Source organism: Balaenoptera ricei, chromosome 16 (assembly GCF_028023285.1).
Source record: "Balaenoptera ricei isolate mBalRic1 chromosome 16, mBalRic1.hap2, whole genome shotgun sequence".
In the NCBI taxonomy this organism is placed as follows: Eukaryota; Metazoa; Chordata; class Mammalia; order Artiodactyla; family Balaenopteridae; genus Balaenoptera; species Balaenoptera ricei.
The window spans coordinates 53,432,065-53,457,927 of record NC_082654.1 but is presented as its reverse complement, the minus strand read 5'-3'; the positions used below and the strand labels follow the sequence as shown (position 1 = coordinate 53,457,927).

Here is a 25,863-nt window from a genome sequence, read left to right as displayed (position 1 = left end):
CAGTCCCTGAAGGACATAACTGTTGCTAGTACTTGAATAATTAGGGGATAGCAGACCATTTCATTGATAACTAAGTATTTAAAGCTCTACAACATTTTTAACAAGATGCTCATGTATGATCCTGCTGACATCATCAGGGGGTCACACCCAATAGGCCAGATCACTATTTGCCCGGTATCCCACAGGTGGGTCAAATTGGATTGACCAGGTGGATGGGATGTTTCCTTCTCACCATTTACATTCCACTTCTGTGTTGTTTAGGGGTACGAGGCCAGAGTATGAAACAAGGCACCAGTGGGTAAGGTTGAAAGTACAGTTTAACCCCATATAAGTGGCAGGATAGCTGGTGTAATACCCCAGGGGGTTCTCGGGGCATGTGAAACAAATTCAGTTTGTGCAGTTTAACATAAGGTGCCCCATGCCTCGGGTCCAGGTGTATGAGGGAGTAAGCTTAAAGCATTGGAATAGACCACTGGAAGGTGCAAGTGTGACTAGCAGAGGTTGAGGGGGTGGCAGTTGCCCCTGATTTAGATCATTAATTACCATTGAAACTGGCAGCTGCAGGGGAAATGCAAGAGGAGGGCCAGTAGCCAGCTGGGGGTGTTGATGGCATATCCAGCGTTCTTTTAAATGTTCCCCTTCAGATATGATTCTGGAAATGTTGATAAGTGAGTTTTCTTGCCATTATCCCCTAGTTACCGGGACTAGTAAGGCGGACAGAGTCAATAGGAGGAGCTTTTCTGTGGTGGAGTGTTTCCCTTAAACCCAGCATGGACAAAGGAGCTGCTTCCTTGGTGTGGGTGTCTGAGCAAACAGGCAGAATGCAAGCGAGGGTACAATAGCAAGAATGGCACATAGGAGTCCAACCCGCCGCATCCTCTTACTTATCTGTCGATGGTGCCTGTCTTCTGAATAGGTATCTCAGATTTTCCACCGGCTCACAGGTGTACTGTTCAGTTGTACCTGCGGGGATAAAAGCTTTAGTGTGGACAGATGTACCCAACTAGATATCCCTTGCAGTTTGACAACGGGGGGGGGGGGGGGCGGCTAAAATTACTTTATAGGGGCCCTTCTATTTTGGCAATAGTTGGTCTTTTGGGGGACCCCTCTTTCCAGGTTTTAAGAAGAACTTGGTCCCCGGGGTTTATTTGTGAAGGAACGGCCCCTTCCACGGAGTGGGAGCTGGCAGTGCCTTGTGGGCATAGTCCTGGATTGCCTTCTGAACGTGTTCTAGATGAATAATATACCTCAGGGTCTGACTCACTTCCTCATCCAGTAGGATGTCAGTAGTAAGAAAAGGCCTCCCATAGGTCATTCAAATGGGCTAAGCCTCAGATTATAACTGGGGGCTACATGGACCCTGAGAAGTGCAATAGGAAACAGGTTGGTCCAGGGTTCATGAGTCTCTGGCAGAGATTTACTAAGGTTTTCTTTAAAGTATGGTTCATTTTCTCTACCTTCCCTGAAGACCGGGGGTGCCAAGAGGTGTGTAGCTTGTAGTCTATCCCTAGGGCCATTGTGAGTCCCTGTGTGATTCTGGCTATAAAAGAGGGCCCATTATCGCTCTGGAGGGACTTTGGAAGTCCCAACCGAGGAATTATTTCTTTTAAAAGGGACTTACAGACTTCAGTAGCCTTTTCAGATCGAGTGGAGAAGGCTTCATCCCATCCTGTGAAAGTATCAATGAACACAAGAAGATATTTATATCCTGACAACAGGGGCATTTGGGTGAAATCTAACTGCCAGTCTTCCCCCCGGGTATGTCCCTCAGCATTGAACTGGCCTGAGTAACAAAGGGGGGATTGGATGGGCCTGTGGTTTATTACAGACACATAAGCACAGGCAAGCGTTACTTGTTTTACTGTTCGTTTAATCCCCTTCCCTGAAAAAGCCTTTTGCCTCAAGTCCCACGGTGCATCTCTCCCATAGCGGGTGGCATCATGTAAGCTCTTAGTGAGTTAACATTGTTGGACTTCAGGGATTAGAACCTTATTCTCCTTTTTATACCAGCCTGTGCTTCCTTTCTCATAGCCCCATTTCTCAGCATTTTCTTGTTCCTGTGGAGAATACTGGGGAAGGCTAGGGAGTTTGGGGGGGGGGGGCAATCACTAGGGCCATAACTTGCTCAGGCTTTTGCAGTAGAGCTGCCTGTTTTGCAATTCAGTCAGCTTTGCTTGGCTCACAAAAGATCCATCCCTCTGCTGGCCCCTACAGTGGATTACTGCCACCTGGGTCGGGAGCTGCACTGCTTCTAAAGAGACAGACAGAATTAAATCTTTATGAGAGAGTTTCTAGTGGTTAACATTCCTCTTTCTTTCCAAATGGCTGCATGAGCATGTAGCACATGGAACCTGTATGTCTAGGGTGGCAGGGCCTTGGCTTCTATGACTTCACCGAGACTAACTATGGCATACCCCAACTTTCGGGTTCCCATTTCTATAAAACTGCTCCCATCAGTAAACCATTCGACCTCAGGGCTGTCAAGAGGCTCATCTAGAAGATCAGACCCGCTGGAGTAAGTCTGTTCTATGGTCTCTGTATACGAATGCACTAAGTCTCCACTCTCGACCACTGGACGCAGAGTTGCCGGGTTCAGGGTTTGGCACACCTTTAAGGTAATGTCGGGGGTGTCCATTAGGAGGGCCTGATATCTTGTTAACCTTCCTCCAGTCAACCAATAATGTCCTGTGACTTCCAGTACAAATTGTACCTAATGAGGGGTTAATACATCTAGGTGTTGTCTCAGGGTGAGCTTGGAACCCTCATTAACCAACAGGGCTGTGACAGCTACTGCCCGTAGGCAGCTTGGCCATCACAGGGCCACTGAATCCAGCTGTTTTGAAAAGTAAGCCATTGGTCTCTGACCCGGTCCCAGCTTTTGGGTCAGGACTCCTAGTGCTGTCCCTGACCTCTCATGAGTGTATAGGATGAAGGGCTTGTCCAAATGTGGAACCCCCAGTGCTGGTGCTCTACTCAACGCAGTCTTTAGAATCTCAAAGACCTGCTGGTGGTCCCTATTGGTCCCTATTCCATTGAAGGGGCTCCCTTTCCTCTCCCTTTAGAACCTCTTGTAGGGGTTTTGCTATAAGGCCACAATTTGGAACTCAGATATGACAGAACCCAGGCAACCTGAGAAAGCCTCCAAGTTGCCTCTTTGTGGTTGGAGATGGTAGTGCACTAATTACTGTTTTTCCATCTATGGCCAGGGCTCTTTCCCCTGGGGTCAAAACAAATCCTAAATACTAAACCTGTTGCTGTGAGATCTGAGCCTTGGTTGGAGACACTTTATATCCCCTTTTTGCCAGAAAATTTAGGACCCTAGCAGTATATTGATCTGAATCTTGTTTGGTCTCACTACTTATCAATAAATCATCAACATATTGTAGCAGAGTTCCCTTCTCAAGGCTCAGTTCCCTCAGTTCCCTTGCTAACACATTTCCAAAAAGATGGGGGCTGTCCCAAAACCCTGCGGAAGCACTGTCCAGGTATATTGGGTAGCCTCCAGGGTGTCAGGGTCCCTCCATTGAAAGGCAAAAAGGTATTGAGAGTCTGGATGTAGGGGAATACAGAAAAATGCATCTTTGAGGTCCAAAACAGAGAAATACTGAGCTTTCCCAATACGTGGGCGAGGAGGGTGTATGGGTTTGGCACCATTGGGTGAATAGGGATGACTGCCTCATTCACTGCTCGAAAGTCTTGCACAAACTGACACTCCCTGTTAGGCTTCTGAACTGGGAGGATCAGGGATCAGCAGGGCCTAATGAGTCCGTGTTTTAGGAATTTGGTGAGCAGTGATTGGATCCCCATCAGGGCTTCAGGCTTTAAAAGATATTGTCTCTTTCAGGGGCCTTTCCCTAGGCCTTAATCTTATTTTCATTGGGAAAACATGTTTTGCCCTTCCTGAAACCAAGGTATCCCAAACTGCAGGATCTACTTGTTCTCAAATTTCTTGGGGGGAGGTCTTGGAGAATCTTTTGATGACCAGCACGTGGGTCATCTGGGGCTACTAATAGATGCACATTCTCTATTTGAATTTTCTACCTCATTGGACTAAGAATATACTAGCTCCTAATTTATTTAGCAAATCTCTTCAAGGAGGGGGACAGGGCATTGTGGCATATACAAAAAGGAGTAATGATAACGGACCCGACTCTGCAGGCATGGGGAGATGTAAATCGCCTTACCTTTGGCTGTCCATCAACTCCCGTCACAGTACAGTCACGGTTGGAGAGGGGGCCGGCCGGCCTAGTCACAACAGAGGTGGCGGCTCCAGTGTCTACAAGAATATCAGTTCTCCTACCCGCCACGTCAAGGGTGACCTGAGGCTCCGCTGGAGTCATGAGGATGGAACGAATAGGATCTGGAGCTAGGCAGGCACTCGCCCCGTCAGTCGGTGTGTGGGAATCTCTCATCGGAGAGATTCACAAGGAACTGGGGTTGGGGCTGCCCCTCTGGCGTCCCACAGGAGGGCGCTCAGGACATTCCCCCTTCCAGGGCCCCTCCCTCCAACAAAAGGCACACTGGTTTGTGCCCAGGCAGCTTCTTGGTGGTCTGTCCAGCCTTCGCAGCCTTCTAGGGTCCCCTCGAGGTGGTGGGTGGATCAGAGTGGCCAAAAGCTGCGTTTTCTTTATCAGCCTCTTATCCTTATTGGCCTCTTCTGTTAAGTCTCGATTGCTATAGACCTTGAAGGCCTTCTCTACCAAGGTTGACCATGGGGTTTGCGGCCCAGCCTCAAGCTTTTGTTACTCTCTCCTGATATCAGGAGTGGCCTGGGTGGTAAAATGCGTGGCCAACAGTGTCCTCCCTTCTGCAGGCTCAGGGTCTAGATTGGTGTACTTCCTGAATGGCTTGGTCACCTGGCTCAGGAAGACTGCCAGGTTTTCCTCTTTCTTCCTGTATAACCTCTGGGATCTTATCATTTATAGGCTTCACCATATACCTTTCATTCCTTCTGATAGATGAGTAATGTCTCATCCTAGCCTGGCCTACATGATCTTCATTGTCCCAGCGTGGGTCATGTTCTGGGATTGCATCCCCCCACCGCCTGATAAATTTGGCAGTGTGGATGGGTGACCAGTAGGCCATCTGTGTGTTCTCTGGCCTTTCTCGATATACGCTCCTTTTCATCCGGGGTGCAACTGGGCCAGAATAACCATGATGTCCTGCCAGGTAAGAGAGAATGTTAACCCCAGCCTGACGAATTTGTCAGGCTCAGCTTGTCAGGGTTCTCTGAGAACCTGCCAAACCTCTCCTTACAGATTCCTAAGTCCTGCATCAAGAAGGGGACATGCACTCTAGTAATCCCTCCGTTCCCATTAGCTGCTTCCTAGAGGGGGTAAAGGCCTTGGGGGGCAACAGTGGTGGCTAACTTTGAACCTGATCGGAGTCCCATTGGAGGAAACACAAGGGGCTCCGATTTTTGAGTCTCTGACTTGACAGGGAAAGGTGGGGGTCTGGGAGTTGAAGAAGATGGTGAAGGGGAAGAAGAAAGAGGGGCCTGAGAAGGAGGCTCAGTACGCCGATGGCTAGTCGGCAGCTGAATGAAGGGGTCTGTGAGAACGTCTGGCTCTGAATCTTTTGGGGGCAACACAGGAAGAGAGGCTACATATAAACAATAGGAATCCCTCAGTCTGGAGTCTACACGTATGGGCCTACACATATGGGACCTCTCCCCATTTTTAAGACTGCTTACAAAATAGGTCCAGTTGTAAAATGGTGTTAAATTTAAGGGATCCATTCCGTGGCCACTTCTCCTGGTCACCCAAGGTATACGGGGACCAGGCTGTGTTGCAAAAGAAAATCAGCTTATTTCTTTACTGTCTCCAATGGTTAAGAATGCAACCCAGAGGAGAATCTCTGGGGATTCCCTGGGCATTTCCCATGTTTACATATAAATCTGGAGACTAACAACTAGAGATCCCGGGGGCCGGATGGAGTCGAGGTCTAGTGTAACGACAAAGGGGATCACAGAATTCCCTCCCCAGAGTTAGTGACACAGACAAGGAGTCTCCAGGATGAAGGGGATGGGAGTGTATGTAATGAGGACCAAGGGAGAGGACAGGAGAGGAGGGACAGAAAAGACTGAAAAAAAAGAGACAGAAAGAGATTGCCTTTTCAGCCTGCCCACCGAGGGTGTCTATTCAGGCACCAGCCTGTGCACTTCCAGAAAGGGCCAGTGAAGGAGGGAGCGCCCTGTCCACTGCCCACCAGGGTGATCAAACCCCGAAACCAGCCAGCTGTCCATCGTCTGCGGGTCACCAACCCACAGGTGGGACTCTCACCCGCACATACACCAGTATGTAGAAATCTGCCGCTTCAGCCTGTTCCCAATGAGACTTCTCTTGACAGAGGAAAAGAAAGGTGAGAATATTGGGAGGATCGGACGTCCAGCCACTACATGACAGGAGGATGGAACCTCTGTCACTCTCATAAATCTCCCATCAGGGAAGGCCCACTGGACCAAGGTCTGCTTGGTGTGAGGCGAGCCTCTCCCACCTCTGCTTGTGACCTGTCAAGGTGAGCTGTTGCCGGCCAGAGGGAGCAGGTGTCACGAGCTGAGAACAGTGATGCTGTAGCTGCCCGACGTCCACTCTCTCGGGAGGATAAGACAGAGAAGTAGGAGAGGACAGAGAAAGAAGGAGAGAGATTTCAGGAGAGGGAAAGGGAAAGTGGTGAGGGAAAAAGGACAAAGGGGAGGGGAAAAGCGTCACCTGAATGAGGGTATTGAGGCCCTCAGGGGCCAGGAAGGCAGACTTACCAAACGTGGTGACGCTGAAACAAGAGGTTCAGGTGGCCGCCTGTCACCCACTGGGAAGCTGTATTCCATGGTCGGTGGTCCCGGAGGTGCCCAGATCCCCTCCCGGGAATGGGAGAACGTCCCGGCAGAGTCACAACAAAGTATGTTACTGACCAGTGTTCTTGGCCTCCTTAATCAATAGAAATTGATAAGAGGCCAGACAAGAAATTCAGGCAAGGCTTTACTGGGACTCATGCTGCAGCAGGAGGGAGTGAAAACAAGTAACAGGTTCCCTTACTCCCTCCCTGAGGTGGGGGCGAGCTGGTTCCTTATACAGGGTGAAGGTAGGGGTGGGTCCAGGGGTCGGCTTAGGTGGTCTGCCCACCCCCTTGGTAATGCTGTGTGCAGGCATCATGCACAGTACCCTGCTTTTGCTCTGGGCATCTCAGAAGTGACAGTTGGGTTTTTGGTGTTTTGTATCTTGTCGTTCATAATTTGTCCCAACTGAGCATGCACGAGGTTATTGTTAGTCCCGAATAGATTCTTTGTATTCTGTTGCTGGAGGAGGTGTTTGTCCAGGTGCAGGCACTGCAGCAAAGGCCCCCAGGTCCCAGGCTGTCTCAAGCTGATCTTGGCTGACTCTCTGTATTCACTTGTCTTTCCAGGTTTTAGAGGGGTGGTTTGCCCTGCAACCTCAATTATCTGATGGGTATAAGAATAGTCACTGATTTTGTTTGTTCAGCTTTTTTCTTATTTTAAGGACAGGAATGACGATTTCTAAGCTCTTTATTTGTCAGAACTGAAAACTGGAGTCTATGTCTAAATTCATTTGAACCAATATGTATGGACTATTAGTTTGAAGGATTGCCAAATTATTAGTTTTTTTTGTGTTCCAACTTATCTCAACTAACCTTGGATTGGGATACCAGCAAGTTAAACCTGCACCTCAGATTAAATGTAGCCACTAAAATGAAAACGATTCTCAAAAAGGCTATGAGAGAAAAATCCAAAATATTAAATTTTGGAGACAAATTTGTGTTAATGGACCACAATAATACCAGTGAAAGCAACTGTATAACAATAATCTAAGCATTTGAAAGAAAAGATTTAGAACATTATATCTATTATGAATGCTATGAATAAGCAGAATAAGTAAGAGGTTGATTCTATTCAAGACTTTTATCCCAGATTTTGAACAAGGCCCTCTAGCTCTCATGATCAAAAGTCTCATTCAAAGCAGAGGCTCTGGGCTTCCCTGGTGGCGCAGTGGTTGAGAATCTGCCTGCCAATGCAGGGGACACGGGTTCGAGCCCTGGTCTGGGAAGATCCCACATGCCACGGAGCAACTAGGCCCGTGAGCCACAATTACTGAGCCTGCGCGTCTGGAGCCTGTGCTCCGCAACAAGAGAGGCTGCGATAATGAGAGGCCTGCGCACCGCGATGAAGAGTGGCCCCCACTTGCCACAACTAGAGAAAGCCCTCACACAGAAACGAAGACCCAACACAGCCATAAATAAATAAATAAATAAAAATTAAACTTTAAAAAGAATATCACCAAACATTCCGAGAAGCAACTGGCCCTGAATCTGATCAGGGACCACTTCTAATCTCTTAAAAAAAAAAAAAAACAAAAAAAAAAACAAAGCAGAGGCTCTGAACTAACGGCCCCAAAGCTGAACTAGGCTTCTTGACATACATTGTTTTTGAAAAAGGAATGGGCTGCTGACTTTTAATGATTTGGCAATTTCTCTGGAAAAATGTGGGTGTGCTAGAAACACTGGCCGATGTCGCCCACTGATAGCCCTCTGCAGAAGTAGCACAGAAGTTACCCCCTCCAATTTGCCACAGATGTCTCCAGATAATCTCACCTGTGTCTACAGCTGAGGCTTCCAACCATCTGAGTTTGTCTTCTCAAGCAATTTATTAAAAGTTGGGAGAAAAGAAAAATTCTAGTAGATCTTTTATAGAACCTGGAAGTCTAGAAATAGAAATTCAGTATGTTGTTTACATTTCAATAACATGTTGATTCAATTCACTTTTTCCATGGATGATTTATGATAAACAACTTAATTAGTCAACAAAGAAGTACATGTGAAGGTATTTCCATCATTTTTTGGATCTTTGTAACTTGGGGCTGTTGAAAACAACCACCTTTTCCAAATTATCTCCATATCTTCTTTTTGTTCCATGTCAACTCACTCCATTTTGCAAGAAGTCTAAATAGCTTCTGTTAAGTCCATTTTGTAGAATTCATATTCTGATTCAAGATGTGGTCATTACTAACATTATGTGGTTTGTTTTGGAAGTACTTAAAAACATTTAGTTAGAGATTTTGAACTTAAAGTTACATAACCTTGACAATTTCCCTAGTCTCCATAGCCCATACCCACCAATATACTTTTTCCCAAGAATAACACCTAGTTAATAGTTTACTTTTGTTTCCCATCTGCATCCCATGTGGTTGCGTGCACACACACACAGAAACATATATGTATATGTACATACAAAATCTATACATATCTATATATATACACACACAAAGCTAAATATGTTTGTATATACACACATGCATACACTTATATATACATCTGTTTACTGCATTTTCCTTATTTGCACATGTGGATTCATATTCATACTTTTCATACTTTGATTTTATTCTTTTCAATGGCTGTATAATATTCATTTGTGGCCATTTCTATTGTTTCTAGTTGCTTCTCTTTTGTTTTCTGTTATTAAAAATCGTACCACTGACATACTTTGCTGATTATATCATTTCCAACTTTTACAATTAATGATCGAAATCCCTAGAAGTAGTACTCTGCATCAAAGAGTACCTATATTTAATATTTTGCGACACATTACCAATGTATACCCCCAACAAATTAGCACCAACTCTATTTTCCTTGAATCTTTGCCTTTACTAAGTACTCCTGAAATTTAACATTCTCTATTCTGATTTTCATCTCTACAATGAGTTCAGTTATATACTTTTTTGTATGTATTCTGCATATCTATCTTTGTTTTTCTGTGAAATTCTTGTTCATATATTACATGTGAATATCTGGATTTCAAAATCTCTCTAATTTGGTTATTAGCCTTCAAAAAATGTCATTTCTCAGCATAGTTTTCATTGACATTTCTAGAAAAGAAACTTGATAATCCTTGTTGCTTGTTCAAGTGCCAAGTGTCCAGGGAGTGTTAAACTTGACAACTGCTGCCTGATTGAGATGCCATGTGATATTTCCCTGGGAGCAAAGTTTTTCTCAATATGCCATAGCTATATGGTTTTCTTTAGGCCCCTGTGCCTTGTGATATCTCATAGTCAAAGGTGAAACCAAGGGTTAATAACTATAAAGAGTAAACTGTTCACACACTTCTCTTATTAGACATGGTAATTACCTGGTATCAGGCTGAGAGAGAGAAACAGTGGAGAGTAGTGGGCAGATACTCTAAATCAAAGCCTTCCATAAATCTGAGACTGTTGTGAAGTTCACTCAATTAGCATTTATTGAATCCCTATTGTTAGTAGTCCATCTACTAATTAATTTTTTTGGTAAAATGTACATTGAATTAAAAATTCCTTGTATTAACTTATATAATATTGTATATCAACTATACTCCAATAAAAAAAATGTGTGATTTTGGCTCTCAGGCATAGTGTGCCATGGGTGAAGACTGAAATGAAAAGATAGACTTAAGATTCTAACGTGAAGAACCCTGTTGAATGGACCTTATCTAATCACAAAGAGTTTTGGGGGCAAGAGGGGAGAGCATATTCAGTGTGTGAGAAATGGGATGAAAATGATGTTTTTGTCATTCTCCTGATCAGGTGCCCAGTGGAAAAGTTACTGGTAAGTTCCAGTAACTTTTTGATACCCAGCTGTAGTATCAGAGGCCCTGCTCTCATAACTTCTCCTCCAGCTCAACTCTGTGCATGTGATTTCCCACAGTATTCAAAGGCGGAAAGGCATCCCGTGACTGCATTGGAGAAAATGATGGAGTCAAGTTTTGCCGGCCCCCAGTCATTCCCAGAGGTCCCTTCTCCCAACAGAGGAAGCCAATCTGTCAAACACCACAGGTACAGGTAGCTAATCATGGTGGGAACGGGTGCGTTGACACAATGTATAACACTGGACAACACATGCCGAGGAATGACAACATTATTCAGGAGAGATGATCGTTCTTGCTTCTCCTGTCGTTCCCCATGCAGTGGATGCCCAAGCAGCTCCTAGCAGACAAAGATACCAGCAGGCAACAATGCCCCTAGAGGAAGCCTAAAGGAACTATTAACAACACCCATCAAGTCTGCAGACACAGACCAGTGAATGAAACAATTGCAATCTGAAAAACTATTAAAAGCATGATTTTTCCTAGCCTGCCTTATCACTGTCTGCAAATTTAATGACTAATTCTTCCCTAGGCAGCAGATAGGACATGCTCCAGGTCTTCCAACATGGTTCTCACACAAAGAAAATTTTCCAGGAGGAAGAAGCCTGGCAAATCTTCTCCTTTGGTTTACTAGATCTTCCATTATCAATGGAGTGGGACTTTTTTTTTTTTTAACAAGCTGACTGTAAAAATTGGCTCTTTGGGGGAGAAAGCCAAAAATAAAGTTATCTTATAAAGGTTATAAATTTTACAGCATTCTGAGGCTGAGCAAATTCTTCAGCATCTTCTAGTCACATGCTCTGTTTATACATAGGAATCTGGAACTCCAAAAATTGAAAGTTTTGTTCTAAAGTGCCAACATTTGAGACTTACTAGAACAGACATTATGTTTATGTGCATCCAAAAGTATTGATATGTCATCAGTCTTTGTGGAAGTTGTCCAAAGATGTAAGCTTCCTTTTTTTAGTAAGAGGTACAGTATTTAAAAAATTCTTAATTATGAAGAGATTAAATGGAAAAGGTAAAAAATAACAGTGTTCCCAGCAATGGAAGATAAATGTTGTTGACCCTTGGTTTTCATATATGTAGGCAATATTTTGAAAACCACCGTGAGAGAAGTATGCATTATTCAAGGAAACTAACTTCTCCCTCACCTTTCAGGGAGTCCCTAAAAAAGATTTTCTTGATGCTGGCCACATTTACTATGAGGTTTTCACGTCACTCTTGATACTAATCATCATTAGTACTTGATGGTGATTTTTATTCTTAATCTACATGGGTAAAGACTGAGGTACCAAGGGTTTGCTAAGTTAAAAAAAAGAAAAAAAGGTTTAAATATTTTCAACACAGGATGAAATATGTTTGGCTACTGGATAATTGCTTTAGTTATTAACTACAATTTTTAGTTTATATCAATTGGGGCATTTACAAATATTTCCCTGTGAAAAGATTACTTCAGTTAACCGGACGTAGTGGATGTTCTTCAATTAGGGAATTAAGTACAAAATTATTGGCCTTTTAGAAGATGTTTTTTTTCCAAAAGAGCATTTTCCTCTGCTGATTGTAATACAAGTTAAAGTGGTATTCCATTCAGTCAAGTAAAATAATTAAGTATAATATTAAGTACTATATTATGTCGTACATGTTTTAAAGTTGATATGATTAAGCAATTATAGCTTCTAATGTATTTGACCTGCAAATACCCTACCCCTACTTTTGTCTGTTGATATACCTCCTCCTAAACTTGGTTTCTACTATGGTTTCTAGGAATCACTCACAGATCAAATAAGGAAGTCTCTAAGAGACCTTTTTTATTTGGTTCAATGACATTGCAGTATTTGTTGGCATACATTATGTCCTGATAGATAGGCAAGGGTTGATTTATAAAGTGCTTTTAGAACTTTGTAAATTATAGTTCAATATATCATAGCTTTTGTTTTGTAAAACATGCAGTAGACTTAAACGTTTTCATGATTGATAACCTAGTCACTGATTGATTTATACATCCTGCAAACTGCTGTGTAACTTCCTGAATGCCACTGGGTTAGAAAGCTTGAATAGTTGATTGATCAATAGGTATAGAACTGTTTTTTAAGATGGGTCACTAGCTCATACAGGTAGACTTTTTTGTTGTGACATTTTGGCTAGCTATGAATAATTCATTTCTTTTGTGCACTGCAAATATGACTCATTTGGATAACTCATTTATGAAACAAAGCTGTTAATTCAAAGCCATTATTTCTCGTGTTTAGTCCAAAAAAAAAAAAAAAAAACCCCTCTTTCTTTTTAAAGAAGAAATCTATTATGTCATGTTGTACTTATTATATTTTGGCAATATAACTCATTTATAGACAGCACATGTGTAGGTTTTTTAAGGTGAAATAAGTCCAGGGTTTTCAGTGATTAGTATGAGCCTTTGAGTTGTCAGTTTGGGCAGGGGAATTTACTTTGTTGAGCAACTACTAAGTGCCAGACTCCCTGCTAAGCACTTTACATACTTTATCTCTTTAATCCCCATAGCAATACTATGAAAATACCTAAACAAGTGCTAATACCGTTATTTGCATCTCTTCCACCCATCTCTAGGCTTTACCTTTTTCTGCCCTGCCTTGTGCACTAAGAGGGCAGCAGGCTCACTTGCTTTTGCGCTTCTGTTGGTTTCTTGCGATGCACAGGCAAGCGATGGAAGGGCAGAGGCCAGTGAGGTCCTAGCACTTCTGCTCCCATCCTCCCTGCCTGGTTGCCTCAGCTACAGCCCTCTTCCTGGCACTAGCCAGGAGGTCCTCTTCTTACAAGCCCTTTCTCTCTTCGATCAGGTAACTGCTCCTTCCCCTTGTCCTTTCAGTTACGGGGATGGTAGCAGTTTCCCATTGTTACCAGCCCTTATGTACAGAAGTATCCTGTATTTTTTTTTTTTCAAACAAACAGTGAACACACTTTTTAGTAAATAGCAAAATCTTCCCAAATGACCCGATATAGAGTGCTATCTATTTTCCCCCAGGACTCTGACTGATATACAAGTACTTTCCCCAGTATCATACAGACCTGATGCAGCTAATTCTAGCATCCAAGCCTGAGTACCCTGTGGACTCCACAATTGCCACTGGATGGTATAGATAGAAGCTGGAAGGGAGGGAAACAAATTAGTTATTATAGAGCTTCTTAAACTCATTGGTGTAGTGACCTAACTAGAGGTCCCTTGTTGTTAGGCATGTTAGGACTCAATACACTCAACCCAGAAATATTATGATGAAGTTGTAATAACGTTGCCAGGTATGATCTGGTGTTTGTTTGCACAAACTCAGGAAGTTAATGTTGGGCTTGATGAATATGAAGTTATAAAGTGTGATCATTTCGCCTTGCCCAAACCAGGAAGGTGGCTACTAGCACTCATTTGTCAGGTTCTCAAATTCTGACCTTAAATAATATTTGAGAAGTTTTGTATTTATTAAGTGGAAATAACAGTAATGTTTGTGGGGGGAAAACTTACAGAACTCCAAATAATGTAGTAATATGGGTAAAATTCATTTGGGGGACTGGATCCTTTAGAACTTTATTGAAATTTTGAAAATGTTTTTGCTGTTTCTGTGTGTGGTTTTATTGCTATTTTCAGAGCTAAATGAGTAACAACACAAAAATTCTAAGTTCCCTTATTGGCATCTCATGGAATGTCTGCACAGGAAGAGTTCACATGGTAGTAGGGTAAATTCGGTGGGGTGGAGAGAGGAATGGATATGGAATAAGTAATGCATCAAATTAGTAATTGATTTCTATAAAGAGTCTAGTTCTTTGTCTAACGTGATCTATGTAGGGATCTTACCTGAGGTATATCCCGTTTATGCCTTGCCCTTTGATGGCATCTGGCATGGTGATTTGGGTATTTGGATGTATGAGTCGAGCGAAATATATGATCAGATGTTTATTAAAAGCAAACTCAAAGGTTTATTATGGGATTATATAAAATCATGTGTGTGAAACTTCTTTTGAAAATTGTAAAGCACTATAAAATTTAAAGAATCTTTCATTCAATAAAAAAAGAAGTTGAAGCAAACTCAAAAGAAAAATAATTTAGGTTCTCAGGATTTACAAAAATTTGAGACAGTGAACTGCAAAAGTAACATATATATTAAGGAGAGAAAGGCAGTTAAAATAAGGTTTGTTTATTCTACCACTAACACAAGTGAAATTTTCCCCATAAAGCCCTTAAGGCTTCTTGGGTTTAGTTCTTGGCAGTGTTTAATAACAAGGCCATTTTTATCTCTATTAGAGGCACTTTTGTAGCTTGGATAATGAGGGAGAATGGGAATCAGGAACTGGAGAATTCCTCAAGCGCACCTCTTTGGCTGGAAAGCTGGTGTTATTTTAGTCCATTGTGCTCCAGACTGGAAAGCCAGAAACACAGGAAATGGAACTTCTTTTCTTCTCAGTCCCTCCAAAGATAAAATGGCTTCAGCAACTTTCGATCCCTCCTAACAGATATCCTACAGGCATGGATGGAGCCTGACCTAGAACTTTGAGGATCTAGGGTGGAAATGCAGTGCTTGAAAAGTTTCAGCAGCCACCTGTGAGGTTATTGCTATGATCAATTTGTTTGTTGGTTTTCTTTCCACCAGCAGGACTCTCTCCTCTTGCTGCAGCCCAGGGCAAAGGAGTGGTATGCTCCATAGGAATGCCTTCAGAAGGACACCCCCCTCACCCCGAAGTAGGTTGGGCGGAATCGTGGGACCAGCATATCAGCAACTCGAGGAATCAAGGATCCCAGATCAGGATACGATACCTTGCCAAGGGTAGGTCTTAAAAGCAATGGAATTTAGGGAGGGTGTTATGAATGATACAGTTTTAAATTGAGTTATTATGTTCCTTGGGGTTTTATTCACTGATTTCATCATTATTTGGCTATTTATGCTTGCTTCCACCTTTGTTCCACAAAAGAATAACTTTAAAAAACAGATACAATGGAAATCGATATTAGGGAAATGTTAGATGGAAAAGATATATAGCATTAAGAAAAAAGTAAGTATATAGTCATCTAGACACTATGTTATTATTGCAGTTGCTAAAATAACTGGGAATGGGTCTTTGATTTTAAAAAACAGATTTCTTAGGATGACTAAAGTGTTCCTTAGGTTTGGGGGAAAAAAATGCTTAATTCTCTAATCACTATTGTGGACAATACCGTAACAATAACCTGTAACATATAGCATCTGCTCCATCGAGCATTCTTGAACAAGTCTCAGTCAGTGTTGACAAAGTATTGTCAAGGCACAAGTAGCTAAACTCAGATCTCTAGTTTCATTCACGGTGCAGGGATGGAAAAATTGGCTTTGGGCTCCATGGCTGTTGGTCATCTTTGCAGTGGAAAAAGTGTCCCTTCCTCTCAGTGGACACAGGCCCTCATAGCATGGTGAGTGGAGTGTAGAATGAATGTTAGCCACCACTCACCTAACCGACACAAGCTGTTCAACCAAATATGGCAGCCCTTATCGAAACTGACTGAATTTCAAATCTCATCTTTGCCCCTTACTACTTGTATGAATTTGAGAAAGTTTTATCATCTGAGCTTACATTTTCTCGTCTATAAATTGAACAAAATAATACCAGCTTTCCTGAGGGTTGTTGGGCAGATTAAAAAGAAATTACATGTGTCAAGGGTTTGTACCTGACACATGGGAAACAGAGAAGGGGTACTTGTAGCTATTGTCACAGGAACCATTATTCTTATTAATTTCAAGAGCAGTGCAATCAGGCTTTACTCCAGAAATTCCAAGAATCCATTTCCTCACTCAAGCCAGGTTTTTGTTGCATCTAGTTTTTCTCTCTCTAAATCAGCCAGGCTAGGTTTCTTTGCTGCTTTGGTCTGGGTGATTTTTCCACCCTGTCTGTAGCAAGTTAAAAGCCAAAGCAGGTTTGAGGTCTGTCCCAGATTCTTACCTTTGTCTTTTCTTCTGAGTGATATGTATGCAACAATGCCACATCTGATGAATCTCAGCTACAGATTTCTGTAGGAAGACTAGAAGACAGGAAATAAATAGCCCGTGTCTGGATTTTGTAATTTTGAAGCAATTCCAAATAGACTGTAAAATATATTTGGTAAGATCTGAGGTGAGATTTACACACTCAACATAACAGCTAAGTTGTCCAAAATGTATAATGCAAGTCAAGAAGTAGTTTGCATTTCTCTTTGCCTTATATCTGGAAAAGGGGCTTGCATTTAGCCTATAATTAATCATGTTTCATAATTACTTTTCTTCTGAAATCACTAATAATGTCTGTTACTTAGGTGTTTTTTTTTTTCCCCCTGGGGTGAACGTCGGAGTGAGAATGAGTGAGGTGCAATCAAGTTTTTGAGAGATTTTGTGAGTGGAGAGAGAACCCAGCCCATGCTGTCTTTCTTCTGTTGGGCACTGTTACGGCTATCGTTTTGTTTTGGGTTCAATCATCATTGGGTTTGGAATATTCTCTCCAATTGGCTAGCCACCTGTATTTTCCTATGTGATATGCACCTGATGTTGATAAATGGTGACTCTAAGTATAAGTCACTGTGTGCTCAGCACGATGAGTCTCAGGGAGCAATCTCATTCTTGACAACAGCTATTTCCCACTCCTGGGGGACTGACCGTCTCTCCGGACTGGAAATGGGATTGATAATAGAATTTCACAGCTAAAGGCCCTCTTCAAATCTGGCCCTAGCCTGGAGGGGGGGGTGAATGAATTTATAAGAGGCATCTGATGCTTGTTTATCAAGCATGCGGGTGCTGTCTGCTAGTTAGATTCCCAGGGTATAATGACATCTCTCCTTGATGCTAACTTCAACCCAGCTTGAACCCAGCACCTGACTTAGTGAAGCTTGAGGAGGGAGTCAGGTAGAAAGGAGCTTCTTCAAGAGGCTTTCCCCGGATCAGTGGATTAGTGACAGCCATGGCAGCGGCTCACAGAGCTGTGAACTGGGTTATGTCAGGCAAATCAAACTAATGGAATTGTGTACTAGACAGAAAGAGATGGAATCACAAAAGTTAGATTGCTACCTTCAAAGTAGAAGGGATCGAATCATACTGATTATCCACCTCACTTAAATAGCAACTTTACAAACTTACATTCAGTTATTCTTCAGGAAGTGTACAGATGAACACACTAAAGATAGCAGAATTTAAATGGCTAACCCAAGGTGGGATAGCCCACGTAAAAGAAGTGGATTGAATACTGGCCTTTCTGACTAAGTAAACCACTAAACCAGGAAAGGAATGTGAAGAAAAATCACAGTCATGGTTGGTGATGTGTAAATGGAATCTCTAATTGTATGGCTCCAGAGGGAGAAGTAGATTCCTTCAATTTAGTCAGTTCATTCTAATCCCTTATGCACCAAGAACTGGGTCTTGGAGTCCTCTGGGGAAACACTGATTTCTTGGCCTGACCCCGAAATTACTGGGAATCAAACCAAATGACTAATTGTTGAAATCTTCCCTCTTTAAAAGGATGCTTTGACTCACATAGTTACAGAGGAAATGTACTTGTGATTACTTTGTTGAGGGATTGGGGGAAGGGCAGTCCAACTGGTGTTTTACTGTCAATGAATGACAAGCTCATGGATCAAATGTGTGACAGTAGTCGTTGACTCTGAAGGGATACAGAACTCTGAGTATCTTCTAATCAAGAATCATACCTAGAAATGTAACTCTCGCTTCAACTTCTGGAGAGTAGTATCACCTCCTAATCAAAGACCAGTGCTAGGACACTCACAGCAACTCTAGGAAGGAAGGGAGGATTAGTAGTGTGCCTGTACTGGAAGAGTGAAGAGGCATTCCTTCAGTGAGTTCTCAGAGCGGTCCCTCTAGAGCAGTATTGCTACCTGATGGTTTTAATGAATGAGAGAATTAAAGTAAGGCCGCCGTGTTTGTCTAAGATTCCAGAGCATGTCATGGTGGTGAGACTTGAAATCCTCTCTGATCCAAAACACAATCACATTTTTGGAGAGTTCTAATTGTTTAAAGTGCATCTTCATGTTAGGGCAGCATTTTAGATTTCAGTTGTTGCCAGCGTGTGATCCATACCTGGCTTGTGAGATGATGTGTAAGTTGACTCCTTCAGTCAGCACGCTGGCATAGTAGAAGACTGCTCCAAGTTTGGCTTGAATTACCTTTGATTACTTCTTAGCCATGTGTTTTGCCGAAAGACTCACTTTCAGTTTCAAGTTCGGAGGATTTGTTGGCAAAATAACCACTCAACACTTAATTAAATAAGAAAGCTTATTAGGTTAGTTATAGCAGAGAGACAAGCAAAATAGTAAGAAATAAATGTATTTACAATCACCAAATTGGGGAAGCACCTACATCCAGATCCAAGCAACGCTGTGAAGTCCCTTGAACAGCAATCTGGAGTCCCAGTTGGAAGGTCCCGGGCGGTGTGTCCACTCCATGGATGAGACTTCAGAGTGCAGCCCGAAGGAGTCCTGCTTTTAATGCCAAGCCGCAAGCTGATAATCATCAGCTTACGTGCAAATATGCAGCTCTGGCTATTATCATAAATGCTCTGGTCTCTAGTAGTAAGTCTCAGAATGTTCACTGATCCCCAGGATTTGGCCAGATTCCCAAGGCCCAGGAAGCTTCATGACTTACTCCCGTCCTTATCTGTTGGTTCCCAAGACTTGTTAGCACCGTTTCTGCTGACCTGCATGTAGTCCAGCAGTTCGGTATGTAGCTCCTTTCAGGGTCTTTGTTTAGTCAAAGGTCTATTGTAGCCTCTGAAGCCTGAACAAGACTATTAATTTTTTCAACATCATGTCACATTGTGGATTTGCTGAAGCGTCAACAATTGACTGAATCCTCTAAGATATTTACACCTTTATCCATCATTTTTACAACTAATGTTTAGATCCAGGTATTAAGAATTGGCACTATCACCATCACATTTCAACCTGTTAGATTCTACTCACTGAGACACTCTGATGATCCACGTGAAAGACGATTTTATCCTCATTAACTTTCTGTGCCATTGGTGAATCTGATAGCAGACATTCTGTATCTTCATACACGTTAATGGTGCTAAGGAAAGAACACAAAAGCCTGCAATTTGTCCCCTTTCTTCTTGTTGAAATTGATTCATTGATCAGAAACTTTAGGTTCAGGTTTTCAGTCATAGAACACTAAGGAGAAAGTCCTTGAGGTCCCCCAGGGACTATCTTTGTATGTGGCTGTATAATTTGTGCAGGTAAAGATTTTACATCTCAAAAAAGTTTGAGATGCCTATTCATTTCTGGCTTTGATAGTAACAATTAAAATAAGACAACGTGGGTTTAACTTCTTCCTCTGCTGCTTACCAAGGGTGTAATTTGGGGCAAGCCATTTGGGTAGTCCTTAGTCCAGTTTATTTATCCATTACGTGGTAATAAATAAACCACACCGTTTTTTGTTTTTTTGTTTTTTAAATCAATGGAGGTAATTAGAGGTGAAAGTGCTTTTTGAAAGCTCTGTGTAAATGTTTGTTAGCTCTTGTTGTTAACTGGGATATTAAGGGAGTGTTTACCTTGAAGTTCTGTTCATGTATTGCTGAGTCCGTTCCATCAAAATTTATTGATTGCCAACTCCGTACTAGGCTCAGTAAGAGGGTAGAACACAATGACACCTAAATTTGTTCCCCATCTTTTCACACTGTCTGGCAGAAAGACAGATCTCTAAATTGCTCCCATCTTGTCTTTACAATAAAGGTTTCTAATATTTAGTATGCAACACACTTCATTGCAATTATTCTTTCCATGTATAAACATGATTTTTATTTACATTATAATGTAAGACAAGGGGAATGAGATTTATTATATTGAGGATGAACGTGTTTAGATTATGCTTAAATTTTCATGTTTAAGGTTAAAATTGAGGAAAAATAATTGAGAAATAGAATAAATACTACTGTTCAAGTTCCCAAACTACATTTCCGTGAACCTACGATATCCCTGCCTCACTTTTTGGCACTGGAAAGTTCAGAGGCAATGGAAAATTCACTCACTAGCTCTGAACAAGCAAGAGGGGGGCCAGCCAGATTCTGGCATATTTAAACCACTTGGAACAGCATGATGGCGTTCTCAACAAGCCATTACCATGCACCCATGAACTACCTTACTTGACTCCAGAAACCATGTGAGGAACGTTACTAGCTTGGTTGAGGCCCTATGGAACTCACTTCATGTTCATCTTGGGCAGACAGAGGAACTGTATGCCTTTCATCCCATCTTTTAGGCTCAGCAAACTGGCAGTGAGGCAGTTCCTAAAGAGCAGAGTGCCAGTGGAAATTGGATTTGGTCCCCCTAAGGTCAGTGTGAAGCAGAGAAACTCAGGACTGTAGTACCTTGTTGCTTAATATTGGGCTTCCTGATTGCCTCCACCTAGGGTGGCCACAAGGAGTCTACACTGGACTAAACCAGGGCTGAGAGGGTGGTCAGGTTGATGGAGTGGAGTAATGCCGTTATGGGTTTCCTGTTTGTCACTATGGAAGGGCCACACTTACCTGCTCAATCCCCATTTACTTTGTATTCTAGGATAGAGGTCAGGAAGACTATATCCCACCTGCCTATACAGCTGTGGTGTGTTGAAAGATCCCTGGACTTAAAGTAAGAAGATCTGGGTTTGAGTCTCAGTCTGTCACTTATTTTCTGTGTGACCTTGGGCAAGTCACTTCACCTATCTGAGCTTCAGTTAACTTCTCTGTTTAACTGGGAACATAGTTATCCGTCTCATGGGGTTGCTGTGAGAATTCAGTGAGATGGTGCATGTGGAAAGTGCTTTGTTGACTGAATAGTGCTCTCAAGAAGCTGGGAAGAAAGCAGAATATGTAACACTTTGTTTCTTTTTCAGGTATTCATCCAGTGGTTTAACAACCCAACAAAATGCATCAATAAATATGCAACTGCCTTCAAGAGAGACAAACTCCTATTTTAATAGCTTGGATCAAACGGACCTGATGGGATATTCATCCCCAAGGGCCAGTTCCGTGCCCATCATCCCCTCAGTGGGTCTAGAGGAAACCTGCATGCAAATGCCAGGGATTTCTGAAGTCAAAAGCATCAAATGGTGCAAAAACTCCTACTCTGCTGATATTGTCAATGTGAGTATTCCAGTCAGCGATTGTCTTATAGCAGAACAACAAGAAGTGAAAATATTGCTAGAAACTGTCCAGGAGCAGATCCGAATTCTGACTGGTGCCAGGCGGTCAGAAGACTATGAACTGGCCAGCGTAGAAACCGAGGACAGTGCGAGTGAAAACACAGCCTTTCTCCCCCTGAGTTCCACAGCCAAATCAGAACGAGAGGCCCAATTTGTCTTAAGAAATGAAATACAAAGAGACCCTGCATTGACCAAGTGACCTGAGATGTAAGAATCTGTGTGTTCTATGCTTTGCTCAACAGGAAAGAGAGGAGATTAAATACAAATTATTTATATGCATTAATTTAAGAGCATCTACTTAGAAGAAACCAAATAGTCTATCGCCCTCATAGTGTTTTTTAACAAAATATTTTTTTAAAGGGAAAGAAACGTTTCAGGAGGGATAAAGCTTACCACTAAAGCTTTTGGGTAGAATTCTGAATACAATTTTATTTAGTCCCGACACTGTCCTCTTTGGCTCTTAGTAGCTGTGGGCAATTCAGACCCTCAGCCCCAACAGTGCCAGTGACCTCATAAAAAAGTGCTGGCAGTTACCCTGTTTCAAAGAGAAGAGGTGTATCCCAAGGGTGGACATGCCAGTGAGCAGGTGGCCCTTGCCATTGGGCTTGCCAATCCCTAAATTCCTATTCACTCGACAGCCTCATCACAGGTTATGTCACATCAACGAATGTAGTGTTTTCTATTTACTTTTTGAAGAACGGCACAAAGACTCTGGAAGGAGAGGGGCAGGAGACAGAGGGAGTCATGGGGCAATCTTAGCCACTCTTACGTGCCAGCTTCCTCTGAAATTTGAAGGCACAGAATCTCAGAGGGAGGTAAGAAATTATTACAGAAAAAGAGACAAAAACATCACACTGTCGTGTCACTAAAATCATGCTAATAGCTAATAGAAATGTTTTCGTTTGAGATCGTTTAGGGGCTCCAAAGGAGCATTTCTCAGTGTGTGTGCCTGTGTGCGTGTGTGTCTGGGCTTGCTCACTTGAGCACCGGTATGCTGTATGCACATATGTTCCTTGTGCGTATGTGTGTGCATGTGTGTGCGTTAAGCTTGCTAAAATTTGTTCTGAAACATCAGGGAATCTAATATTCAGAAAAAATTTCCCTCTTAGATCTGTTCGCTTTAAATTTTTCCATTAAGTATAAAGTTCAGTTAGTAAATCAAGGTCACGTGCATGGTGGGGTCCTATAAAACTCTTGACAATGTCTAGACTATTTTCTGATGTGAATATTTTTGAGAGGAACAGCTATTGGCTCTTTAATGATATCAGTATCACAAGGCGAGTTGGGGTTGTGTATTTTGAATCATGCGTACTTAAATTATTTATACAAGCCAATGATCAAATTGATAGTTAGTTACCCTTTGTTTTCTCATTTTCCTCATTACTTTTTGTAGCAAGTCTACTACGCGTGGACCAAGATATTGGCTTCTGTGGTTAATATGGAAAGAATAAATTGTTGAAATCACAAAGCCCAGACTATTCAGTTCACAGGAAGCCCCCCCAAAGAACAGTAAATTGTGTTGTATGTTCATTTGGAATAAAGCAATATTTTTACCACTGCTAAGGTGAACTGAAACTTCTGAAGATTTGTCTGTTTTATTTACCCTTATTTTCATGGGGCATTCAAGGAAATTAGTGTTCACATAACCAGTCTTTTTCCAATTATTGGTGGTGGTGTTATGTTTACACTGTTTTAAATAAAAAGGCATAGTATTTGAAAGCATATAAAAGATTTCTTTTACTGAAGTTTGGGAAAACCTTGATTAAAACTTCCTGTGGAAGACTCACATTCCACTGAAAAGGAATGTAACTATTTCTGAATCAAATATTGAATATACACAATTCTTATTTAAGGTTAAGCTGTTTCTGTTTAAAATACATTGCAAATTGCTCTCTGAGAACATTCTTTCTTTGATAATAGACATAAATAATAGACATAATGCCATACAGGGAAAATAAAGAACATTGTGTTCTTATCAACACTGTTTAGCGGAAATTCAAAAGTCTCAAATGTTGAAAACATTTTGGTAGAAATGCATTTTATATTTAACAAAAGCTTCGTGGTGTTCATTAGTTGTCCCACTATTGTTCCTTTGTTTTGAATATAGAGGTAATACTAGACTCTTAAAAAAGATTATTGCAACTTTTTAATGTCTCATCTAAATTCTCATTTAGAAATATATCTTTGGGAAAATTTTAGAAAAATGGTTTTAATTAACTGGTGTATAAAAACCCCATAATTTTGCATATTCGATATGCTATTGTGTTGAAATTTATCACAAGTATCAAACATTCACTGGAAGTCCTCCCAAGTCAACCTTGTCTTGGGTTTTTCACTAAAATGCTACCTGTTTAATATCTAAATGGATTCATACAGAATCCACCTAATTAGGAGTTTGACTCACTGCAGTTATTTCTTTTTTAACATCTTTCACTGCAGTTATATTAATATATCTTTTGCTCTAAGGAGATCGAAGGTTGTCAATCAAACTTAAGTCCTGATCCAACCCCTTATTTGTTTTTTTAAAGTAGAGCTATATATTATGTGATTATAAACAGCCTTATGCATTCTAAAATGTATGAAAGTTACACACATCCACTGGAGGCCCGATGTAAAGTTTAGAGATAAAGTTATGTCCAAACTGATAGTGGAGACAAAAATCCTCTGTAAAGAACAATTATTAATGGTCACTTTCAGTGGTCATTTGTCTCCTTTTGGAATATGAAGCTCTCCTGTGAAAAGGGTCCACACTCAAAAAGCACCTCCTTTGGGCACCAGCAGACAAGTGCTGATAGCATCAAGACTTTCAAAGTTGATCTAACGTGGCCAACACCTGGAGACATCGATACCTTGTCCTTCAAGCTCACGTGCCTACAGAGAAGTGTTTATTTCTACAAGACACTTGATTTTGCTTCATTTTCCCTGTATTTGTTATGTGAATATGTATTTGGAGATTTGGTAATTAAGTTAGTTGCATATTCATTATTTACTGGAGAATGAATGTCACTCATTATTTTTCACTCTGCATCATCTTCTGATGTCTTTTTTTAGAAAGTGTGTGTTATTCTGATTTGCCAGTGACTTCTATAGAATGCTGTTGTTCAAAATATATGAACAATTTTATGCTAATGAGAAATAGTGGAAATTATGTTGGAGAATTGGCATCTAAATTCTCTGATTTTTGTATGCATATTAAGTGCTCTATGTTTTACACTCTTGTCCAATATCTACCTTGCTATGGGTGAAGGACTAAATATTTGTAGATAGATCAAATCTCCAATGCTTTACATTATTTCCAAGCAGCAATAGCAAGGTCCTCTGGAGGAGAAACAGTGCTATTTTCAGGACTCCACAATTAACCTGTTTTGATCATAACATATCAGACCTACCAAAAAGAGAACAGAAGGGCCAAGCAGATTTCCAGAGAATGATCACTGGCTTATGAATTGACTGACAGCTACAATTTGAGTGGGGCTTTTGGCGACTACGGCTAAAGCTCTCAATAACCAGATCTCCACCAGAATAGCTTGATGTATGCAGTCGTCACTCACACTTACCTTGCAGTATGGTGCTATAGGAAACCATGACTCCCTAAGTGAGGGGGGATGGTGGTGACTCCTTTGATTCCAGCCCTGTAAACCAGAAAATATTGCCCTTAGACAAGTGCTATGAAACATTTCCCAAATGAGTATACAGTATACCTAGGAACACAGCAGGAGGGGTGGGGTTTTTATTTGAGCTTTTGGTATCCAGGAAACATTTTATATATAAAGAATACTTTTTAAATTATTATTCAATTGTATAGATTCAGTACAGTGTATTCAATGACAGCATGTCTGTACTCTGTTTGTACTTTAGTCTACAGAAATTCAGTCTTCATCCAAGAAAGACCAGCACAATGTTTCTGGGCTGTTCTCAATTTTAAATGCATCCCAATATGTCATAGGAAATGAGGCCTTTAAATAAGCTTTATCTCTTCTCTTTTATTCTTTCTTTCCCTTTTAAAGAAATAGTGAGGGTAAAGGAAGAAATTCATTCCTTAAGATCAACATCGTTCTCTCATAATAATCTGTTTCCTACTGTGACTAC

At 41.6% G+C, this 25,863-nt stretch overlaps 1 protein-coding gene across 4 annotated transcripts in view; it reads left to right on the top strand.

Moving 5' to 3' along the window:
• NRG3 (neuregulin 3) overlaps window positions 1–21,975 on the top strand; it is a 1,107,816-nt gene extending 1,085,841 nt beyond the window's left edge. For 2 of the 4 annotated variants that reach the window (XM_059899580.1, XM_059899578.1), the window contains exons 7-9: window positions 10,687–10,814; window positions 15,241–15,411; window positions 21,466–21,975. In XM_059899580.1, coding sequence (XP_059755563.1) covers window positions 10,687–10,814; window positions 15,241–15,411; window positions 21,466–21,973 — 807 coding nt within the window. In that variant the 3' untranslated portion in view covers window positions 21,974–21,975. Of the gene's footprint in view, window positions 1–10,686; window positions 10,815–15,237; window positions 15,412–21,149; window positions 21,222–21,465 lie in introns of all 4 variants that reach the window. The other 2 variants (XM_059899577.1, XM_059899579.1) reach the window with 2 other exon arrangements.
• The last annotated feature ends 3,888 nt before the right edge of the window (window positions 21,976–25,863 follow it).